General features: G+C 40.5%; 1 protein-coding gene across 4 annotated transcripts in view; it reads left to right on the forward strand.

Annotated features, from left to right (window-relative positions):
* The window catches only part of LOC127434290 (rho GTPase-activating protein 29-like), a 78,720-nt gene that overhangs the window by 40,284 nt on the left and 16,451 nt on the right, over nucleotides 1-21,985 (forward strand). For 3 of the 4 annotated variants that reach the window (XM_051686918.1, XM_051686921.1, XM_051686920.1), the window contains 9 exons: nucleotides 8,927-9,023; nucleotides 9,724-9,796; nucleotides 10,424-10,484; nucleotides 11,854-12,000; nucleotides 13,722-13,786; nucleotides 13,964-14,074; nucleotides 14,196-14,276; nucleotides 15,143-15,313; nucleotides 16,736-16,873. In XM_051686918.1, coding sequence (XP_051542878.1) covers nucleotides 8,927-9,023; nucleotides 9,724-9,796; nucleotides 10,424-10,484; nucleotides 11,854-12,000; nucleotides 13,722-13,786; nucleotides 13,964-14,074; nucleotides 14,196-14,276; nucleotides 15,143-15,313; nucleotides 16,736-16,873 — 944 coding nt within the window. Of the gene's footprint in view, nucleotides 1-6,910; nucleotides 7,619-8,926; nucleotides 9,024-9,723; nucleotides 9,797-10,423; nucleotides 10,485-11,853; nucleotides 12,001-13,721; nucleotides 13,787-13,963; nucleotides 14,075-14,195; nucleotides 14,277-15,142; nucleotides 15,314-16,735; nucleotides 16,874-21,985 lie in introns of those variants that run through there. The other variant, XM_051686919.1, reaches the window with a different exon arrangement.

The raw sequence follows: 21,985 nt of genomic DNA on the forward strand, positions 1-21,985 counted from the left end.
TCAGGTATTGAGAGGTATGATGCCAGTTCTGCCTCAATTAACTCTTTCAAAGTAGGTGCCAAAGTTGGGCCTGTGGCTGCTGAGGTACTGGGTACTTTGAGAAGGCTACCTAGAGTTTTGTTCTTTTTTTTGGCTGGCCCCTCAGATTCTGTGCTTTGTGACGCAACAGACACTATTGGTTGAGATGTTGCCGACAGAAGGACTTCCAGCTCAGTAATAGCTCGAGATTTGATGTGCTCTTTTTTTTCTTCATTCACGTAGTGCAGCTTAAATCTTGGGTCAAGAGGAGACGCCATGTCCAGGAGGTCATCTGTTGTCGGGTCACTGTACTTTTCACTGAGGTACAGGGTGATGGTTTCCTTTATCGTCTTTGTTAAGTTAGTGTCCTCAGCATCCACAGTCAAGATATTCATTTTCAGAAGATGCAACACAGGCTTTAAGTAAGAAAAACACATGTAGTCCTCACCTGACAGTGTATCTGTGAAATCTTTGAGTGGGATGAGGGCCTTCTTCACCGACTCCAAAACATCAATATCCTGCCATGTTAGCGCAAGGTGTCTTGCTTTCTTATCAGCTTTCAAAACCTGTGAAATGGCAGCTTCCTGTTCAAGGACTCTTTCAACCATCTTGATTTGGAACCCCCATCGTGTTGGAGACTCTGTTATTAGCTTCCGCTGAGGCAGGTTGAGCTTGAGTTGTGCCTTGAATAGATCTTGCTGCTTTTTCCAGCTGAAGGAGAAAGCGCTCACATATTTTTTGCATAGTGATGTGGCACGCTCAATCCGTGTATCCTTTGCACTTTTTTTGTGAAAGGGGGAAACAAATGGACAATTAAAACAAGTTCAGACCATCGTAACTCATGAACAAAAGATAAACAGAACTGTTGTCTCTTTTGAGCAATTTAATAAATATTTTGTTATATAAAATATATAATGTTGTAACTTAAGACCACTTGAGTAATTTTAAATTACAAAGAAAAAATGTGATCTTATCTTGATCATATATTTATATTATTAAGTAGTATTTTTACATTTAGCTAAGGCTATTTTGCATTACTCACCTATGGCTAGATGCAGTCTGTGGCCAAAGCACGGCAGGCGAGTCCAGTTGTTGAGCTGCAAGGCCTTCACCATATTTGTACCACTGTCTGTTGTCATGCAGGACATTTGTTCTTCACTTAGACTCCAAGATTCTTGTGCATCCTTCAGGTCGTGAGCAATTAGCTCCCCAGTGTGGTCTTCAGGGCAGTAGTTTGTTTGAAGACATGCACTCTTTAGCTTCCAGTCATCATCAATAAAATGGATGGTTAGACTCGGGTACGGCTCAGCTGTACGACTGGCCATAAGTCACTCAATTCATTGCAAAAAATTCTCCATGCTTTATTTCTGCAGCAATCCTCTGTCGGCATTCATTATACATATGGGGAATGGTGGTATTAGAAAAATATTTGCGACTTGGCAAATCATACCGTGCGTCTAAAGTGTTGATCAGTCTTTTAAATCCCATGTTTTCCACAGATTTGAATGGCACCATATCCTTAGCTAAGTAGAATGTGACCGCCTCCGTCACCTCTTTCCATCGTTTGCTGCTTTTGTCTTATTTGTTTGACTGCTCTAATATGTCGGTCAGTGATAACTGTTTATATTTCAGGACCTCGTGAGATACTGATGAGTGGGGTTGTACTGACCTGAGTGAAACACTCTTGGCATGTTCCTTCGGATGCTTCCTTTTCAGGTGGTTGAAAAGATTTGTCGTATTACGAGCCGACCGTTACCCGACAAAGTTTACAGATAACTTTTCTCTGAGAAATGTCTGACTGTGCATAGCCAACCACTGCCACACAACTGATGTTGTGTCTTTTTTCAGCACCAGCTCCTCATCCACCATGCAGCTAGTTCATGATGAATTTTTTTTCTAATACGTCACCACGCATGAAAGACACATGATAGAGACACGTGGTATAATTTGGCCAATCAGCACAGCCATCTAGTAGGCAGTCATGAGGACATAAAAGATCGCGATCTCTACGATTCACTTGAAAAGTAGATTGTGGACGTCTTCAAGATCGATCACGATATAAAATTGTCAGATCGCCCACCTCTACTTCAACCTAAGTGTATGTAAACTTCTGACTTCAAATGTATATGTGTAAAGCACTAGGAAGTGTAATCAAGCTTGAAATTATGATCGTGTCTAGAGACTGAAATGACAGTGAATTTAAACCAGCATAAGCACATGTGAATACATTTACCTGGAGTGAAATGACTACGTATTTGGAAGAATAATATGCATTGAATATGAAGCTTATGGGGCTTTTCCACTGCAGGGTACAGCTTGACTCGACTCTGCTCGCTTTTTGGGGGTTTTCCACTGTGGATAGTACCTGTTACCTGGTACTTTTTTTAGTACCACCTCAGTCGAGGTTCCAAAATGTGATGTCAAAACCCTGCAGATCACTGATTGGTCAGAGAGAATCGTCACTACCAGCGTCACTGGATTTGCGACACGGGACATCAACCCGCTAGTTTTAAAGTTAGCAACAGTGATAGCAATATAATTTGTTCACGTGACTTTCAAATTGTAAAAAGAAATGGCTGTGTGCAAAACCACGCCATGGTCAATAAACGAGGTGCAGACGTTCCACTCGTTAGCGACGAATGAAACGACGCAAAAAAAAAAGTCTTTCAGGAAGTGTCTCAGCTGTTGGCCGCACACGGCTACCACTGGACCTACCAACAGTGTAGGGAAAAGTAAAAAAAACTTAAGTGACTACAGAACCATCAAGGACCACAACAGCCAGAGTGGTTCAAACAGAAGAAATTGGAAGTGGTTCGACCAAATGGACGCTATCTATGGCAATAGATTGGCGAGCAATGGGAGGGAGAGTGCCCTGGACTCGGCCACGGCGTTGTTGGAGTCCACGATGGAGGATGGTACGTTTTGTCACGTTAACTCTATATTCTGCTTGAAAGCTTAACTTTATTTAGTTGACCAGCTACTGGAAAGCTTGCTTCTAAAACAACCAGGCCAATTTAACTGTTACACTTGTGTAAAATCACCATGCAACAACTGCTTTATGCAGCACAATGAGCTAGCTAGCGGTTGAGTTATTGTTTATGGTCAGTAATGTTTGTGTCGCGTTTAAGATGATGTCACGGCAGTAGAGGCGGCGCAACTCTGACGATCAGCCTATAATCCCACAAACGTTGAGGCGGCACTAAACTGCAGTGGAAAAGCAAGCTCAGAAAAGTAAAGCAAGCAGAGTCGTGTCGAGTCGAACCGTAACGTGCAGTGGAAAATTGCCATTAGATACATTTCATATATAAAGAGGATCTATACATTTAAATTTTTCATACATTTTTAGTAAACATTTCAGTTGTGCACATGTCTGCATTTATTTTCTGTGTAAATTCAGCATGATATTAAGTGTTTATCATATATTGATCTGTCATAACTTCTCTACCGTATCTCATGCACAGTGCACACACTCTATTTTTGTTAAAACGCAGGAGAGCGACAAAAATAAACTGACTTTGATTTTTTTTTTTTTTAATAGTGTTTAACTATGTATTTGACAATTAGACATTTGACAAAACTACAAACTTTCACTTATTTCAGCTTATAGAATATTTTACAGGTAATTCTATAGACATAGGTAATTTATTAGGGGGTGCTGTTGCATCCCGATTTTTTGCCATGGTCATCTGGTCACCCTTGACTTAAGCCCAATACTTCGATTTTAAAAATCGGGCTGCTTATGTTCAGTGCTCAAGCACTCTGCTAATGACAAGATTTGCATCAAGCATCCTGAACATGGACGCTTAGCGTTTACGTCTTACCGAAGTATACTTTGGGCTTTACTGTTTGGGTTAGATGTCATTATTTTGTGTTAAAAGGCTGTGGGTTCCAGTTTGTTAAACAAACAGAAGCAGCACTTGGTAAATGGCAAGTTTTGGTTTATTATGTGCTCCCTTTACCTGCACTCTGCACAGTTATTACTAAGGCTAAATACCTAGCTTTGTTTTCACATTTGGGCTCATACTGGGTCATGTGATGTTTCTGTATAAACATATCTCCAAACCCTTTGGCTTCCTCTTTCTAGATAGTTATATCCTATTGTGCAGCCTTCTGTGTGGAATCAAATAGATACACAGCTATTTTCACTTCAATATATGGCTAATTTGACTTAAATATGATTTGTTAAAGTAATGTTCTGGGTTTAATACAAGTTAAGCTCAATCGATAGCATTTGTGGAATAATGTAGATTACCATATAAAATTATTTTGACTCATCCCTCGTTTATTAAAAAATAAAGCAGATATTGTGGTTACAGTAAGGCACTTGCAATGGAAGTGATTAATCGCCCTTTTCTCTGATTAATCGCAATTAATCATGGCACATTGTACATTAAAACAAACATTAAAATATAATTATAAATATATTTACTTTATACTTTGTCTCAAAGAACTTGCAAGAAATTGGTTAGTCATAATTTATTTGAGCATTTATATAAATAATTAATCAGTGGAATTGCTGTAATTAAAAGTTGGGCAAAATCTTCTGCCATTTTACAGGGGACTTTTTTAATAATAGGATCAAATGGACAGATTCAATTCATATTAAGCTTTTTTGGCAAGATAAACTTAAGCGTACATTGCCAATGCATTATTAATGCATAAATTTGCCAATGCAGATTAAATGCTGAAGTTTAATTTGTTGAAGTTTAAAATCTCAAAACTATTATTTTCTCTGGCTTCCGTTCAATCTCTATTGTCCACGCGCTAGGTCTCTCTCTCTCATGCGAGTGAGCATTTACAGCAGCTTGCCCATATCTCACCCACACCTGGCTCACTACTTGCGGCTGAAGTCTCCATTCTCCTTACAGTAAATCTGCTGCTGTGTTTATTATGCCCAGGACATGCATCGCACATAATTAATAAGAGTGCAATGCTCCGCACTCCCCGCATCAGTTTCAGTGTTATGTACAGTCCTGAAAATTTATATATGCACATTTTTTGCCACAGGAAGTGGGAGAAACATTAGTGAAGTTTCAGGAAGTGAAAAAAAGGATACAGCATTAATTTAATAAATTACATCTTTGTAACGGGGTAAGGTGGGCAAGGAGGAGGCGGGAACTGGCTGAACAGTCAACGTAAGTTTTAATAACATAAATGAATTCAAATCAACATAAACACAAACACAGCAGCCGCATGTGGCTCTCTCGCTCTCGAACTGGCACCTCCGGCTCATCTTTATCCCCCTCCTGGCTGATTAGCCCGATTCAGTGCCGGGTGTGTGTCCTCACGGCCCGGCCCCGCCATCCTCCTCATCACAACGTTAAACGGTCAACTATTAATCGCAGAAATTTCTGAGTAATTTCTCCTGCCCTTATTAAAATGCACACTGTCTTAAAAGTATAGCCATAAGCCATAATACATGTTAAAAATGATTTATTGTGATAAAACCACTTTCTAATCTTTTCTGTGTGGTTATATTCGATATTACAACTTTGTAGTCATGACAACATAACGCCAGTAAACCATGTAATCTGCCAAACACTGTGACGCTGGTAAGTCCCTGAATTTATGCCAGTAAAATAATATTAACATGTATAAAGTTTACATTTTGCGGCCATACGTTTGAAAGCTTAGAATTTTTTATTTCTATGGACTGGCCCCATTCACTTAAATTTTAAGTGCCTTACTTTAACTGCAATTTTTGTGGTAATCAATATTATGCTATTAATGCTGTCAATTGAGCTTAACTCATATTGAACCTAGAACATTCCTTTAAACACCAGCAACCAACTAGCGAGGTCGACTAGTCAGTTTATGTAGATTTTTTTTCTTTGTTTCCTTTTCTTTGTTCCCTCCCTTTGTTTTGACACTTTCTCAATGCTTTAAAGATACATTTAGAGACACAACTTCTTGGAGAAGATTTTAGTGTCAGTAGCATCTAAATTAATTCCTTTTAAGGCCATCTAGCTGACTAGCTGACTAGTCATTCAGACAACCCACCAAATAGTTATTTTGTAAATACGCAGTTTTTTACACCCCTATTTGACAACTGACTTTCTATCATTAGTTGGTAGGGGGAAAAACTTGCATTTCCAACTGCCACCACAAGAGGGGCAAAATGCCTATTGTGTTCCATACACATAAATTCTCATACGAATCTCTCACACACACTAAAACCTTTGTAATGTGACACTTGAATAATCAGTGTTCTAGCTCTGTAGCTCAGAGATTAGAATATGAGAAAGTTGAATATCCGGATCGAGGAGCTCCAGGCATGATAAGAACTCTGCTGTGGAGTTTGAACAGGCCAGAGTCTCTCATGTTCAGCCCAGCACATGTGTCCACTGCAGAAATGTGACACTGACCCCACTGGCTGGGCCTCAGGATAAGATAGGGACCAGCAGGAGTTCAGGCAAACCTTCACTGAGGCTCTGGGGAGGACAAGGGTCCAGAACTTTATGTGAACATTGTAATGCAAACTCCCTAGCTCTCCAAATGCTGGATCCTGATGGGAAGATATGTGCTGATGTTGACGAACCTTGCGCGACCCATCCTTGATGATTTTCATGCTCAGCATTCCGTTCCGTTCTGAGGAAATAAAAACACGGCCTGTGTTTTCTTGAACAAGAGCCACAAGGAGATGTTTCATCTTCCTCTTTTAGTCTTGCATTGCTATTACACAAGACAGAGGCTTTCTCATGCAACATACTGCACGTATTGCATTTCAAAAGTAATTTTCTCAGTGGTATTGCATCTCTCATGTGCTGCTAGCAAGGGGGTGTGTTTGTTCTCGACTCTGGTGGTTTCCAATGGTCCTCACATCTCTTTACCTTTCATCACCTACAGCCTCCAAAAGCCCCCCTCCCTCATAGGACTGACTCAGGACTTTTTCACTAAATGCTGCCCTCCTGCTTTCCTGACTCTTTGGTCTATGAAGATGGCCACATTGAACTTCTCTTCGCACACATTAAGGACTTAACTGCCTCTAATGTGAGGACGTGTCAGTGCCATTCATATCTGAGCAGATAAGTCTGGTATCTTCTGTGGGAAACATCTAAACTCGGTCTCTGGGGGCTCAATGTTTGGTCTCGTAAATGTTTTATCAGTTCTTCCCCCTAGATTTGGAGGTGAAATTGATTAGCAAGCCTGACTGGTGCCAGCTTTCCCAGGGAGGAGGGAAAAAAATGAGAAAAAGCAATGCCATTTTTGCTTTATGATGTAACTTCCACGTTTGGATTGTATGTGTACGGTGAGGGCTTCCATTGTGTTCTCGTGAGCTTCAGGATGTCCTGTTGAGGAGGGGTATGTGGAGGGACGAGGGGACGTGATGACTGGCCAGAACTTTGTAAACGGCGGTAGGAGGAGTGGCAGGTCCACAAATTCGCTTTGGAATCTTCAAAAGGTCTTAGAAGATCAACCTGACTGGCTTGGTTTTTCATTCTGTCAAGGATTGAAGGAAAAGAGCTTGTGGGGAAATTTTAAGGAAAGACCCTAAAAAGTCTGCCGGAGACTATCCAATCTTGACTCTATAACGTCTATAGGTGCCTGTCTTTTCCTGGGTGTTCGGTGCATGCTAACTAGATGGGAAGTGTGGTTGTTGGTAAGTGGACACATTAAGGAATTGGTTTGAGTCTTGAAGGCATCATTAAATGAATGGGTGAGGTTCTTCTTATCTGCTTCTCAGAAAGGAAACCCACACTAAGACTGTGTGCTTATTTTTCTAAACAAAACCAAAGAGCTGAGTTTGCCTCTCAAGGGTTTTTGGAACTCTGAAGGTGCTTCTGTAGACCAACTGGTAGGGAATTGCGCTAGTAATGCCAAGGTTGTGGGATTGATTTCGAGGGAATAGATACTGATAAAATTGACACCCTGAAAATACTGTTAGTAGCTTTGGATTGAAGTGTATTCTGAATGCATAAATGTACATTTCAAAGCTCATTTTCTGTTGAATGGCACCAGTAAACTAAAGTCTTGTATGGTTTTCCATGGTTTCCATTTCCATAAAAATTGTTTTCCAGCAATGGTTGTATTAGTTAGGAGAGATTGCAAACCTTTGCCAAGTATATAGAAGGGAATCTAGTTGAAATCAGCTGGAATAGAGTACCTAAACATCCATTGGCCTTTTCTCTCCACAAATCTTTGTTCCCCTCTTTTTGGGTGGGTGACTTGGTGGTGGGGTGGAAATGGAGTCGAGGGGGGAGGGTGTTGAAATGGGAATGGCGTCAGTAGTTTTGGCAAGGTCTGCCAATTGTTTATTTTCACAGTGTTTATTACTGGAGCTGATTGTAGCTTATTTACATTGCTGTTTAGTTCCTTCTCATTTTTACCTGCCAGTGTTTAGACTCAGGAAACAAGTTTCTCTCTAGATTACAGACTGAGCCAAAGATTTACTCCTAATCTTTGAGTAGAATTTTACTTTGAATTGTGTAACATTTTTATATTTTTAATAGGTGACTTAACCAGCTGTTAAATCTGTTAATTATTATAATTTGTTCCATGCAAGGTCCAAAATTAACACTGGACAAGTGCCACATGTGAGAAAAAATAGTATGGGGCGAGTAAATAAAACTTTTGCTGGCTATTTACTAGTAACTTTATTAGGAACTGCAGCATTTGCATTTAAATTCCAATAGTGAAATCAAAGACTCATGTCTTCTAAGAGCTTAGCCCACACATCACTGAAAAATTATTATCAGAATTTATCTAGGATAAGTAACCTTTTTACTTCATGTTGCAACACCTATTGTAAACTAATCAATATAAATGAGTTTAAAATGTCATTGTTGTAATCCAATCTAATGTTGTCTATCCATTCTGTGCTAATAGCAGGTTTGGGGTTATGCCTTAATACTTGTAACCATAGCAAGAGCTCCTTATATCTTCCATTGATCTTTGTCACATCAAACAGGTGTGAACTTCAAGGAAGTGAATGAAGACAATAAGCAGACGCTCTTTTCAGAGATCTACACTTCCATAGATACATTGGCCTTCACGTTTGGCAATGTGTAAGTACATCCGTTACTATGAATTCATTGTTTTGTCATTGCATTATTATTAGTCATTTGAAAAATAGCTAAAAGGCAGACACATCTGCAAAAAGGATAGTGACTTCCCTAAGTCTTGTGAGTTCAGCTAAAGTCTGTTTTATAAGATAACACCAACTCTACGTGGTTTAGGTGTGCTTGTTGTTTTTAACATCAGTTAAAGTGTGTCTGATATAGTGTCATGAGCTCTGTTCCAAAACCTATGGAGCATTTTATAGCATAATTGACCATAAATCCAATATGGTGGATTAGCTGAGAGAAATGTAATTATAAATATAATTAATTGAACACTGAATGTATTTATAAAATAATTCAGTTTGAATAAAAATGTATTGCTTTTCAGTATATTTGTGTGTGCGCTATTTTTATGCTTATTGCGGCATTAGCCTATCAACATGTTAACGGCAATCTCTATTGGCATCCATTACAAATCGAGCCTCCCATGTGCTTTGTGTGAGAAGTGATATTTGCATGCCGCATGGAGTTACTGCTTGTGTATAGTGTTCCAAATCAGTCACTTAATGAGGTTCCATTTCACGATGCTGTCTGTGTAGGCAGTAGACAGCAAGACAGCTCACTAGGTTTTGGAACACAGTCTTGCAGTGCTTTGTGTGTGCATGTGTTTGGTTTAAATCCTGACTTTTTTGTCTACTCTTTCCAGAGTGTCTGACTTCCTTATGGGAGATGTAGAGAACGGCTCGACCTCGGGGCTTTCTCAGACCCGCAGGAGCAGGGTAAGGGGCTTTTCAGACTGAACACGTTATTGCATTAAAAAAGCTAGAATAAGTCAAACGCAGGTATCTCCAGATGCATTTCTAAAAATTAAGATTCTTTTTAACCTGACACGGCATCTAAAAAATGTGGTGCTCCTGTGCAAGACACTGAATAAACAGCCCATGTTTAAATAGAAAAACAACTGAAAAAAAAGTGCAGACAGATGCAAAAATGTGCTCTGTGTGAATGTCCCCTAAGATTTCCCACTTTCCACTCCACATCATAGACTTTAAAGCAGTGCGACCAGCAGGTGTTTGTGTACTGTGTCAGAGGCTAAAGGATGTGGCCTCTCTTTCTCTGGTGTTGACATGGGGTCAGAGGGTGCAAACCTCAGTAAAGAAAAATAGAAACAAGTTTTTTTTTTTTTTTTTTTTTTTTGGAGAAGAGGACTTTTCCTGTTTGGACCGCCCCTGTGATATATCTCATGGAAGAAAAAAAACAGTGACACTTTGGCATTGTGACTATGTGCTTCAGATAAATCAGATATGGAAGATACAACATGTTTCCTTTTCTCTTTGGGATTGTTTGGTAATGCTGCCAACTTTATTTCACTGTCACCTGTCATCTTTTTCTTTTTTTTCTGTCAGTCCTTTGAAAACCTGATGGTGGAGTCTGGAGGATGTGGACTGGAAAATGAAGACCCACCGGGTGAGTGTAATCAGTTTACTGTACCTTGAAGTTATACATTGAACTTAAAGGGATAGTTCACCCAAAAGTGAAAAATTTCTCATCATTTACTCACCCTCATGCCATCCCAGATGTGTTTGACTTTCTTACTTCAGCAGAACAGAAATTAAGATTTTTTGAAGAATATCTCAGCTCTGTAGGTCCATACAATGCAAGTGAATGGTGATAAGACCTTTGTAGCTCCAAAAATCACTTAAAGGAAACATAGAAGTATTCCATAAGACTCCAGTGGGTAAATCCATAGCTTCAGAAGCAATATAATAGTTGTGGGTGAGAAATAGAATAATATTTAAGTCCTTTTTTACTCTAAATCTCCACTTTCACTTTTACATCTGAAAGTCACATGTGGTGCATGTTTAGTTTCACTTTCACATTTGAAAGTGAATGTGAAAGTGGAGATTTACAGTAAAAATGACTTAAATATCGTTCTGTTTCTCACCCACACCTATTATATCGCTTCTGAAGATATGGATTTAAACACTGTAGTCATGTGGATTTCTTTTATGTTTTCTTTTATGTGATTTTCGGAGCTACAAATGTCTGGTCATCATTTGCTTGCATTGTATGGACCTATAGAGCTGAGATATTCTTCTAAAAAACTTATTTTGTGTTCTGTTAAAGAAAGAAAGTCATACCCATCTGGGATAGCATGAGGGTGTGTAAATGATTTAGCTACTAACGATTTTCATCCCTTTAAGTTGCTGTTTAAATTAGACACTATTTACTGTCTTAATATACATTCCTGGTCTTATTTTGAACAATACAATGGTGCACGTTATTTCAAAGAAAAATCTTTCCACAAAATATAACTTGCTCTGAATTCAGCTTTCCTTTTTGACTGATATCACCAAGCACTTTTAGTTTTCAACCCCTACCCTCAGTTTTCACAATCTAATCAATTTCCAATAGTCCTGCCCTAATGTTCTGATGATGAATTATTTTTTTTATTTTTGGTTGAACTATCCCTTAAAGCAAAGGTTTCAACTTGTGCAGATACTCTAATCACACATACACACACACACACACAGACATACACACACAGCTCGTTGTTCCCAAATCAGATTTCGCAGACGTTATCAACGTGTGTGTGAATGCACTCACACATTCTCCGTCATATTAAATCCTGGCAGGGCTGCATAGTCCCAATCCACTCTAATACAGCCCCAAGGTCATTACCCACATTCTATCTGTCATTCATACGCACACATACTCAAACAACCTGCCCCCTAGTGTACAAACGCCCATGTCTGGGGTGAGTTTGGTTGGATCCATGTGCCAGTCTGCTGCTAACCCTCACCAATGTGTCCGGCTGTGTCTACCCTCTTCGCAGGTCCCTCTCCGCCCGTGCGGGTGGAGGAGATGGACGGAGCTTTGCTCCGGAGTGACAGCGGAGTGGAGTCAGCCCTGCTCTATGCCAAAGCCTGGTCAAAATACACCAAGGAGCTCCTGGCCTGGGTGGACAAACATCTCAATATGGGTGAGTCATTTAGCACTCTGGTTCTGTATATCTGTCTAAAGTAGATAAGGAAGATTCGATGCAGTTTGTTGTCCATCACAGCATTCATTCAAGTTACAGTCATGTTTTGTCTAAAACTGAATTTAATTAGATTGCTTTCTTGAATATAGTGGTAAATCGATACAGATTTTTCAGTGACATGAGCTAAAGAACAGGTTAGCCGATGCCTGATATTTGAGCAAAATCACAAGAGTGTGCTGATATCAGCATGTTTGTGATTCAGCCATTGTCACGTCTGATATTCAGTAGATAATAAGTGTGATATTGCTTTAATATAACAGTTCTATAAATAAAAAGGTTACATTGAGAACCTGAAACTGTCATTTCAGACCCAATATGGGCAGCTTTTTCATTTTTTTGTGCTCCGCCAATCAAAATAATTCAGTTACAATGTTGAGAACCATAGAATTCTGAGTATATAGCGAACATAGACAAGCGAAACAAGCAGTATAATTACAGGAACTAACTGTTGTATAAAATGCTGAAATAATACAATATACAGTGCATCTGGAAAGTATTCCAAGCACTTCACTTTTTCCACATTTTGTTGTTACAACCTTATTCCAAAATGGATTAAATTCATTATTTTCCTCAAAATTCTACAAACAATACCCCATAATGACAACGTGAAAGAAGTTTGTTTGAAATCTTTGCAAATTTATTAAAAATAAAAAATAAAAAAAAAATCACATGTACATAAGTATTCACAGCCTTTGCCATGACACTCAAAATTGAGCTCCAGCGTTTCTCTGTGGAGAGAGGAGAACCTTCCAGAAGAACAACCATCTCTGCAGCACTCCACCAATCAGGCCTGTATGGTAGAGTGGCCAAACAGAAGCCATTCCTCAGTAAAAGGCACATGATAGCCAGCCTGGAGTTTGCCAAAAGGCACCTGAAGGACTCTCAGACCATGAGAAACAAAATTCTCTGGTCTGATGAAACAAAGATTGAACTCTTTGGCCTGAATGGCAAGCGTCATGTGTGGAGGAAACCAGGCACCGCTCATCACCTGGCCAATACCATCCCTACAGTGAAGCATGGTGGTGGCAGCATCATACTGTGGGGATGTTTTTCAGGGGCAGGAACTAGGAGACTTGTCAGGATCGAGGGAAAGATGAATGCAGCAATGTACAGAGACATCCTTGGTGAAAACCTGCTCCAGGGCGCTCTGGACCACAGACTGGGGCGAAGGTTCATCTTCCAACAGGACAACGACCCTAAGCACACAGCCAAGATAACACCCGATTGAACATCTCTGGAGAGATCTGAAAATGGCTGTGCACTGACGCTCCCCATCCAACCTGATGGAGCTTGAGAGGTCCTGCAAAGAAGAATGGGAGAAACTGCCCAAAAATAGGTGTGCCAAGCTTGTAGCATCATACTCAAAAAGATTTGAGGCTGTAATTGGTGCCAAAGGTGCTTCAACAAAGTATTGAGCAAAGGCTGTGAATACTTATGTATATGTGATTTTTTTTTTTTTTTTCATTTTTCAAATGAAAGATTTCAAACAAACTTCTTTCACGTTGTCATTATGGGGTATTGTTTGTTGAATTGAGGAAAATAATGAATTTAATCCATTTTGGAATAAGGCTGTAACATAACAAAATGTGGAAAAAGTGAAGCGTTGTGAATACTTTCTGGATGCACTGTACTTTGTTTTTTACCTCAATTTGTATTCCCAGACATCGAATGCGCAAAGAGCTACGCCAAGATGGCTGAATCTGCAAAGGCACTGGCGACTCAACAGGTCAATATTTAAAACTCTCCCTTCTCCTGAAACATGCACTTCAGCTGTGTGTTTTTATAAAAGGACAATGCATAAACTTACACACCTTCTGAGACTATGAAGTATTCTTTGCTAAATAAACGTAGGTGCGATTAATGCTTTCTGTCTGTTTGGTTAATCATGTTCGGTTTATTCCAGGAGCACATGCCATTCCGGGATATTTACATTTCTGCCTTCAAGAATGATATTGAATATAGCCAGTTAATCATGCTAACCACAGCTGCGCTCCAATCAAACAAATTCATGCAGGTATGACTACCATTCCGTCCTTGATTTTGATACCATCACCAGTGTACTCATTGGCTAATTGATAAATGAGAAATGTACTGATTTTTATAAAAGTGTGTTTGCTTTTTTGTCCTCTTTTTAGCCTTTGCAGACTCGAAAGAATGAACTCGACAAATTAAGAAAGGAGGTGAAGGAACAATGGCAGAGAGAGCAGAAAAAAATGGTAAGTGGATTTTTATGCAAATCTGCCAAAAAAGTATTTGTGAATCTCAGCTCGCCAAAAGCTTACCCCTGAAAACAGAGTTGGCTCAGCCATCAGCCTGTCATTCAGATTCCTCTGCTGATCTAATAGAGGCTCTGTGTTAACACTAATTACATCAGATTCAATTGCAGAGATTTCATTCTGTTGGTGCACAGACAGGTCTTTGTGTGAGATATTTGTAGGCGGCCATTTAGCACCTAAGCATGATTTATTAGTGCCAAAGGGAGCAAACAAAGTTTAAGGTAGAGCTTAAAGGCTGCTACAAGTGTGATTGTCCATGTTCTTCAAATACCTATGAATGGGTGCCAAGTGTGCGTTTCCTCTAGAGTGTTCCTTTAAACGATTTGTTTGCAAATTGGACATCACTATCACTGCAGCTTACATTTAAATTTAAATTTTCAGTTATTTCAATTTCCTGTTTTCTTCAAATTATAGTGAAATAGCAGTAAAAGTCAACAGAAACATGCGTATGCTTGAGTTAAGTAGAAATGTTCCAAAAATCTAAGTACACTAAAATTTGTACTTCATACAGTATACACCTCTTGTTGTAATATGTGTTTATGAGTTTGAAGAAAAACTATGAGTTATTTTATGGTGTTTATTTGGTATTTTTGCCCATCATATGATGCTTAAATAGAACATATTCTTTACTTTATTTTTACTGTAGGTCCATTTATAATGTTAGTCAAGGTTTATTACACCAAAACATTACATTTCTATTTCCACCCTTTAAATGACCCTTTGAAGTAAACAGGCTGCTTTCACTGATGTTCTTTTAAGACTTCTAGATGTAAATTATCGTGTTTGTTTATATTGTTTATGTACAGAATGAAGCAGACAGTGCGCTGAAGAAGGCCAGGCTGCTGAAGGCGCAGAGGCAGGAGGAGTATGAGAAGGCCCGCTACTCCACCAGTCGAATCGAGGAGGAACAAACTGGAACCACAGCAGCAAAACAGCTGGAAAAGAGACGCAAACTAGAGGAGGAAGCTCTGCAGAAGGTCTGACATGGACACAACAAACACAACACTCCCTAACACAACCACTTCATCCATCCATGACACAATCATCTTTGTCATTATGGCTTGAACACAGTTTATCACTGTTTTGTGTCTCTTTAATATCTATATAATTGAGAGTTGGGGAAAAACTGTAGCTTTTCCAGGAAAGAGCCATTTTTTTTTCTTCCGACAAGTAGCAGTGTATTGTAACAAAATGACAAAAAAATCTCACACAGTATTGCACACACATTGTCCTTTCTCTCTTATGTACACTGGGTAGTCTTAATTTATTTTAGCGACTCATACAGATGGTTCATTTAAATTGAGTGGTTCAAAAAACTATTTACTGATTCCTTTGAGTTCTGGCTCAGTAGTGTTTCCAAAGTCTCTGTGCGGCATGTTACATCATATTTTTCTTGCAAAATAAATATTTCTTTAAATATTACTGTTGATCCTTTTTAAATTATTATGTAATAAAAAAAAATTTTAGGTAAATACTGCTCTTTTTTTTAATTTTTTATAAATTATATAATCTGAAAGATTGTAACAATGTTGCTGGCAATGAGGTAAACGAAGAGACGATGACAATGATGTGAAGAACCCAAGTGCAATTTTATTTAACAAAAGTGAGATCCAATAACCCTAACTATAAACATGAACTAAACAAAACATAAACATGAACTTGACTTAACTATAAACTTGACTTGACTATAGACTTGACTTGACTATAGACTTGACTATAGACTTGACTATAGAATTTACTATAGGCTTGACTTGACTATAGACTTGACTATAGACTTGACTATAGACTTGACTTGACTATAGACTTGACTATAGACTTGACTATAGACTTGACTATAGACTTGACTATAGACTTGACTATAGACTTGACTATAGACTTGACAACATTACCAAACACATACAATACTTGACAAAGGACAATGGAAAACATGAGGGTTTAAATACATGGACATGGGAGAACAAACCAATGAACAACAGAACTCTAAACAAGATAATTAAACAATAAACCAATGAAAACAAGACACATGAACATGGAGGGAAAACATGAAATCACATGACAAGGGAACCACATGACATGAAACAGGAACTAGAATTTTCAAAATAAAAGACATGAAATACAGGAATCAACAAAATACACATGACAAAGATATCCCACTAACTACTTTTCATAAGGGTAGCTTAACCATAGTTTATCTTTTTTTAAATTATGAGCAACCTGTAATTTGTCAAACTACAGTTTCAAAGTAGCTTCTGCAATTCTGCTGTATATATACAATACATACTCACTCTTTCTCTCTCTCTCTCTCTCTCTATATATATATATATATATATATTATAATTAGGAGAAACAGGACATTTCCTTTTTTAAATATAATTGTGTATGTTTGTGGCCATTTCTAGGCAGAGGAAGCCCGAGAACACTACAAACACTGCATCACCGATGTCGGGGTAAAGAGAGTGGACCTGGCCAACACCAAGAGTGAGATCCTTACTCAGATACGAGAGCTTGTGTTTCAGTGTGACCTGACCCTGAAAGCAGTGAGTAGACACCCACACACACACACACACACACACACACACACACACACACATATGTTGGTGCAGCTATCATTATGAGGACTCTCCATAGACAATGATTTTTATACTGTACAAACTATAGATTCTATCCCCTAACCCTAACCCTACTCCTAAACATAACCCTCACAAAAAACATTCTGCATTTTCTTACATTTTCAATAAAACATAGTTTAGTATGTTTTTTTTTTTTTAAGCAATTTAAATTATGGGGACACTAGAAATGTCCTCATAAACCATATTTATAGCATAATACCCTTGTAATTACCAGTTTGTAACCTAAAAAAATAAGTCCTCGTAAACCACTTAAAACTGCCCCCCCCCCCCCCCCCCCACACACACACACATACACATACACAAACACACATTTAGATCAAATCAATTTATTACAGGTCATTCAGACAAAACAGGCACACCTGGTCTCCTTGTGGAGTGTAGTTGGTTGCCTTCACTTTAACAATGTGACCTCAGGCTACAGATTAAAGTAATATTCCTTGTTCAACACAAGTTAAGCTCAGTCGACAGCATTTGCGGCATAATGTTGATTACCACAAAAATTTTGTTTGACTCGTCCCTCCTTTTCTTTAAAAAAAATTAAAAATCGAGCTTACAATGGAAGTGAATGGGGCTAATTTTTGGAGCGTTTAAAGGAAGAAACCCTAACTAACCCTAATCCTAATTTTATAAAAGCACTTAGATTAACTCTTCTGTAAAAAAATGTTTTACATTTACATTTTTACAGTCATTTTAAGGTTTTATGGTTTGTTGACATTACATCGTCATGGCAACAAAGTTGTAAAATTGGCTATAACTTTTCTCAGAAAAGTTCCCCTTCTTCCTATGATGGTCGCCTTGGTATGGAGCTCTCCAGTTATTTTTCTGTTTTTGTTTGTCCTGAATATTCGGCAGCACATGCCAGACAATCTTTTACTGGTTTTTGATTATTCAGACATTCTGTTAGACATTTTAGTCGGAGGAGCAGCAGTGCAGTACAAGCATTTTAAAAGGCTTAAACGTGGGAAGCGAGACAGCGCACTTTCGAACCACACTACCAAGCATCCATCTAGCGAATCTCTGCTCTCTTCCTAACAAAACGGACAAATTACTTCTCACCTGCAAAAATAAGGACTTTGCAAATTCTGCTGCATTGTGCTTCATGGAAACCTGGCTAAGTGAAGCCATTCTGGATGGTGCATTACATCTAACGGGCTTCCAGCTGTTCAGAGCAGATCCCACCGTGGATTTAACGGGGAAAACGAGAGGCGTGTTTTTATATTAACGAATGTTGGTGTACAGATGTAGCAGTGCTAAAGAAGATGTGCTGTTCTAATTTAGAAGCACTCTTCATAAACTGTAAGTCTTTCTACTCACCGCGGGAGTTTTCCTTGTGTATTCTTGTGAGTGTTTATAATCCTCCACACGCGTGTGTGAGTGCAACGCTGCAACAGCTGGCTGATCACATCACAGACACGGAGCAACAATACCCGGACTCAGTTATTGATATTCTTGGAGATTTTAACAAGGCAAATCTCACACGTGAACTGCCCAAATACAGACAGCACATTGCATGCCCCACCATTGCTGCACAGCAATAAAGGATGCATATCGCTCTGTCCCTCGAGCAGCTTTGGGAATCTCTGATCACTGTCTGGTTCATCTTCTACCGATCTAGAGGCAGAAACTAAAATCAGTAAACCTGTAGTAAGGACTGTAAAAAGTTGGACCAACGAAGCAGAGCTGGAACTACAAACCTGCTTTGACTGCACTGATTGGAGTGTTTTTGAGGCTGCATCCACAGACCTGGATGAGCTCACAGATATTGTGACATCATATATTAGTTTCTGTGAGGATATGTGCATTCCTAAGGAAGCACACTTCCTTTTCTAACTGTTGCCCTGTGGCCGGCACTAAAAAGCAATGAGCACCACAACAGCCATGCACAGGAACAGTTTTTTCCCTCAGGCCATCCACCACATGAGCAGTTAAAACTGCCACCAAATACTTTCCTTTTGTCAATACAACCATGTGCAATATTCAATCCATCCATTCCTACTTACATCCATATTTCATTTATATTCTTTAACATATCCTACCTCTTCTTCAATACATTACATCACCTGCACATAACTGTATATAAAACATTCAAACAACATTATTGCTTTATTGTATATTTCTCTTTTTTTGTTGGTTTTACATATATATATATATATTATTTTTTTTTATGTCACTCTATGTATAAATGTTTAAATGTATATGTTTGTATGTATGTACTGTATATATGGTTGCACTCTCTTTGCACTGGAAGCTTCTGTCAGCATGAAAAATTCCTTGTGTGTGTAAACATACTTGCCAATAAAGCTCATTCTGATTCTGATTCTGAAAAGGTTAGTAAGTGATTTTATCACACTAAAATTATGTTAAGACACATATCCTTTATGTCTTGTGGCTATACTTTTGAAAAAGTGAGCTTTTTAATGTTCAAAAACTGGCCAACATTCACTTCCATTGTAAGTGCCTCATTATATCCCAGATTTTTGCTTTTTTTTAAGAAAAGGAGGGGAAAGTCAAAATAAATTTTTGTGGTGAGCAGTATTATGCCACAAATGCTGTCAATTGAGCTTAATTTGTATTGAACCCGGAATATTCCTTTAAGTATTTGACTGTGTCCTAACCACAGTGATAAGTGATCTTTTTCATGTTAACGTCCTGGTTACTTTCGTAACCTCCGTTCCCTGATGGAGGGAACGAGACGTTGTGTCAATGTAGTGACACTAGGGGTCACTCTTGGGAGCCTGAAACACCTCTGATCTTTGAAAAAAGGCCAATGGGAATTGGCGAGTGGTATTTGTATACCATTCCCCTGGGTATAAAAGGAGCTTGTCGAGATGTGCTTCCACTCATTCAGGTTTTGTGCTGAGGAGCCGAGACAAGGTCCTGGCCATTTCAGCGGGTAGTCCAGCAATGTGGCAGGAGGGACACAACGTCTCGTTCCCTCCATCAGGGAACAGAGGTTACGAAAGTAACCAGGACCTTCACTGTCTGTCACTCACTCGACGTTGTGTTGATGTAGTGACACTAGGGGTCCCTATATGAAACGCCACAACTAGCTGAACTGTGTTACGTGAACTGGCTGTGCGAGATGGGCAGACCACTGTGTGCCTCGTAGCCAGCGCACCAGGCCGACACGTAACCTCCCCCAATGCTGTTATGAGCATTGGATGGGCCTTCGGGGACAAGTCGGCTGCCCAAAAAATAGGGACAGGCTAGCCCAGTCGTGGCCTCTTATCCTCTTTTTTCTCTCCCCAAAAAAGAGTGAAATTTGTTAACTGACTGGGGCCACCAGTGTCTACATCGGGGGGGGGGTGTCACTCCCAAGGGGAAGACACCACGGAGACCACACCACACCCAGAGAGGGGGGGGTATTTTGAGTGGAAATACGTCACATGGTCTTGCCGAGCCTTGTCAGAATATGTCATGTGGAGAAGTCCCATGGTAGGTCCTACCCAACAGGGGAGGAGTTTCTACAAACATGGTGACTGGGGCAGAGGGGCATCTGCCCAAGGAAGACGCAGTTTACCAACAGGGAAACGATTTAGTGGAAGATATACATCGCATGGGGTCACCTATGGGAAACCAACACGTGCGGAGCACCAACCCCAGTACAGGGCTTAGTTAGCACATGTACTGAGCCGGCAGCGAGTTTCTCTGCAAACTCGTCTGCCACAGGGCTACGAGGAAGTCATCCAGGGAACACACTTTGTGAACACTACTGGGAGTCAACAGCGCACGTCTTCAGCTCAGGGGAGGTGAAAGGCGCTATGCACAAGCGATACACCCAGCCAGCTGTCCCGGACTTACCTGTTCGTACCTAGCAAGACACGTCCTGAGCGTGATATGCCATTGCTATGGCATCAAATTGAGATCGTGGGAACCAGGGGCACATAGTCTGGTCGGGGTCTCAGGATCACGTAAGAGTAGCCCGGACCGAACTCCAGACACGTTTCGCTGACAGAGAACGCTTGCAGGTCTCCTACCCTCTTGATGGAAGTGAGCGCAGTCAGGAGGGCAGTCTTTAAAGAGAGTGCCTTAAGCTCAGCTGACTCCAGGGGCTCAAAGGGGGCTCCCCGTAGACCCTGAAGAACTACAGAGAGGTCCCATGAGGGAATGAGGCGCGGTCTGGAGGGATTCAACCTCCTGGCGCCTCTCAGGAACCTGATGATTAGGTCGTGCTTCCCTAAGGACTTACCGTCCACTGTGTCATGGTATGCCGCTATAGCAGCTACATACACCTTCAAGGTGGAGGGGGACAGCTGCCCCTCCAACCTCTCCTGCAAGAAGGAAAGCACCGATCCGACTGCGCATTTCTGGGGGTCTTCGCATCGGGAAGAACACCACTTAGCGAACAGACACCACTTCAAGGCATACAGGCGCCTCATAGAGGGAGCCCTAGCCTGAGTGATCGTATCTACCAACGTGGGTGGTAGGCCACTTAAGTCTTCCGCGTCCCATCCAGGGGCCAGACATGGAGATTCCTAAGGTCTGGTTGTGGGTGTCAGATGGTGCCCATCCCTGAGAAAGAAGGTCCTTACTCAGGGGAATTCACCGGGGGGGGGGGGGCTGTCGTGAGGAGCGTGAGGTCTGAGAACCACATCTGGGTGGGCCAGTAGGGTGCTACTAGGACGACCTGCTCCTTGTCCTCCCTGACCTTGCATAGGGTCTGTGCAAGTAGGCTCACTGGGGGAAAGCCTATTTGCATAGTCCAGGGGGCCAGCTGTGTGCCAGCGCGTCTATACTGAGGGGTGCCTCAGTCAGGGCGTACCAGAGCGGGAAGTGGGAGGATTCTCGGGAAGCGAACAGGTCTACCTGTGCCTGCCCGAATCGACTCCAGATCAGCTGGACCACCTGAGGGTGGAGTCTCCACTCTCCCCTGAGGGTAACCTGTCGTGACAGCGCGTCCGCTGCAGTGTTGAGCATGTGAGTGGTTCGCAGCGACTTGAGGTGCTGCTGACTCCAGAGGAGGAGACGGCGAGCAAGTTGTGACATACAACGGGAGCGTAAACCGCCTTGATGGATGAT

Source organism: Myxocyprinus asiaticus, chromosome 44, assembly GCF_019703515.2.
Source record: "Myxocyprinus asiaticus isolate MX2 ecotype Aquarium Trade chromosome 44, UBuf_Myxa_2, whole genome shotgun sequence".
Lineage (NCBI taxonomy): Eukaryota > Metazoa > Chordata > Actinopteri > Cypriniformes > Catostomidae > Myxocyprinus > Myxocyprinus asiaticus.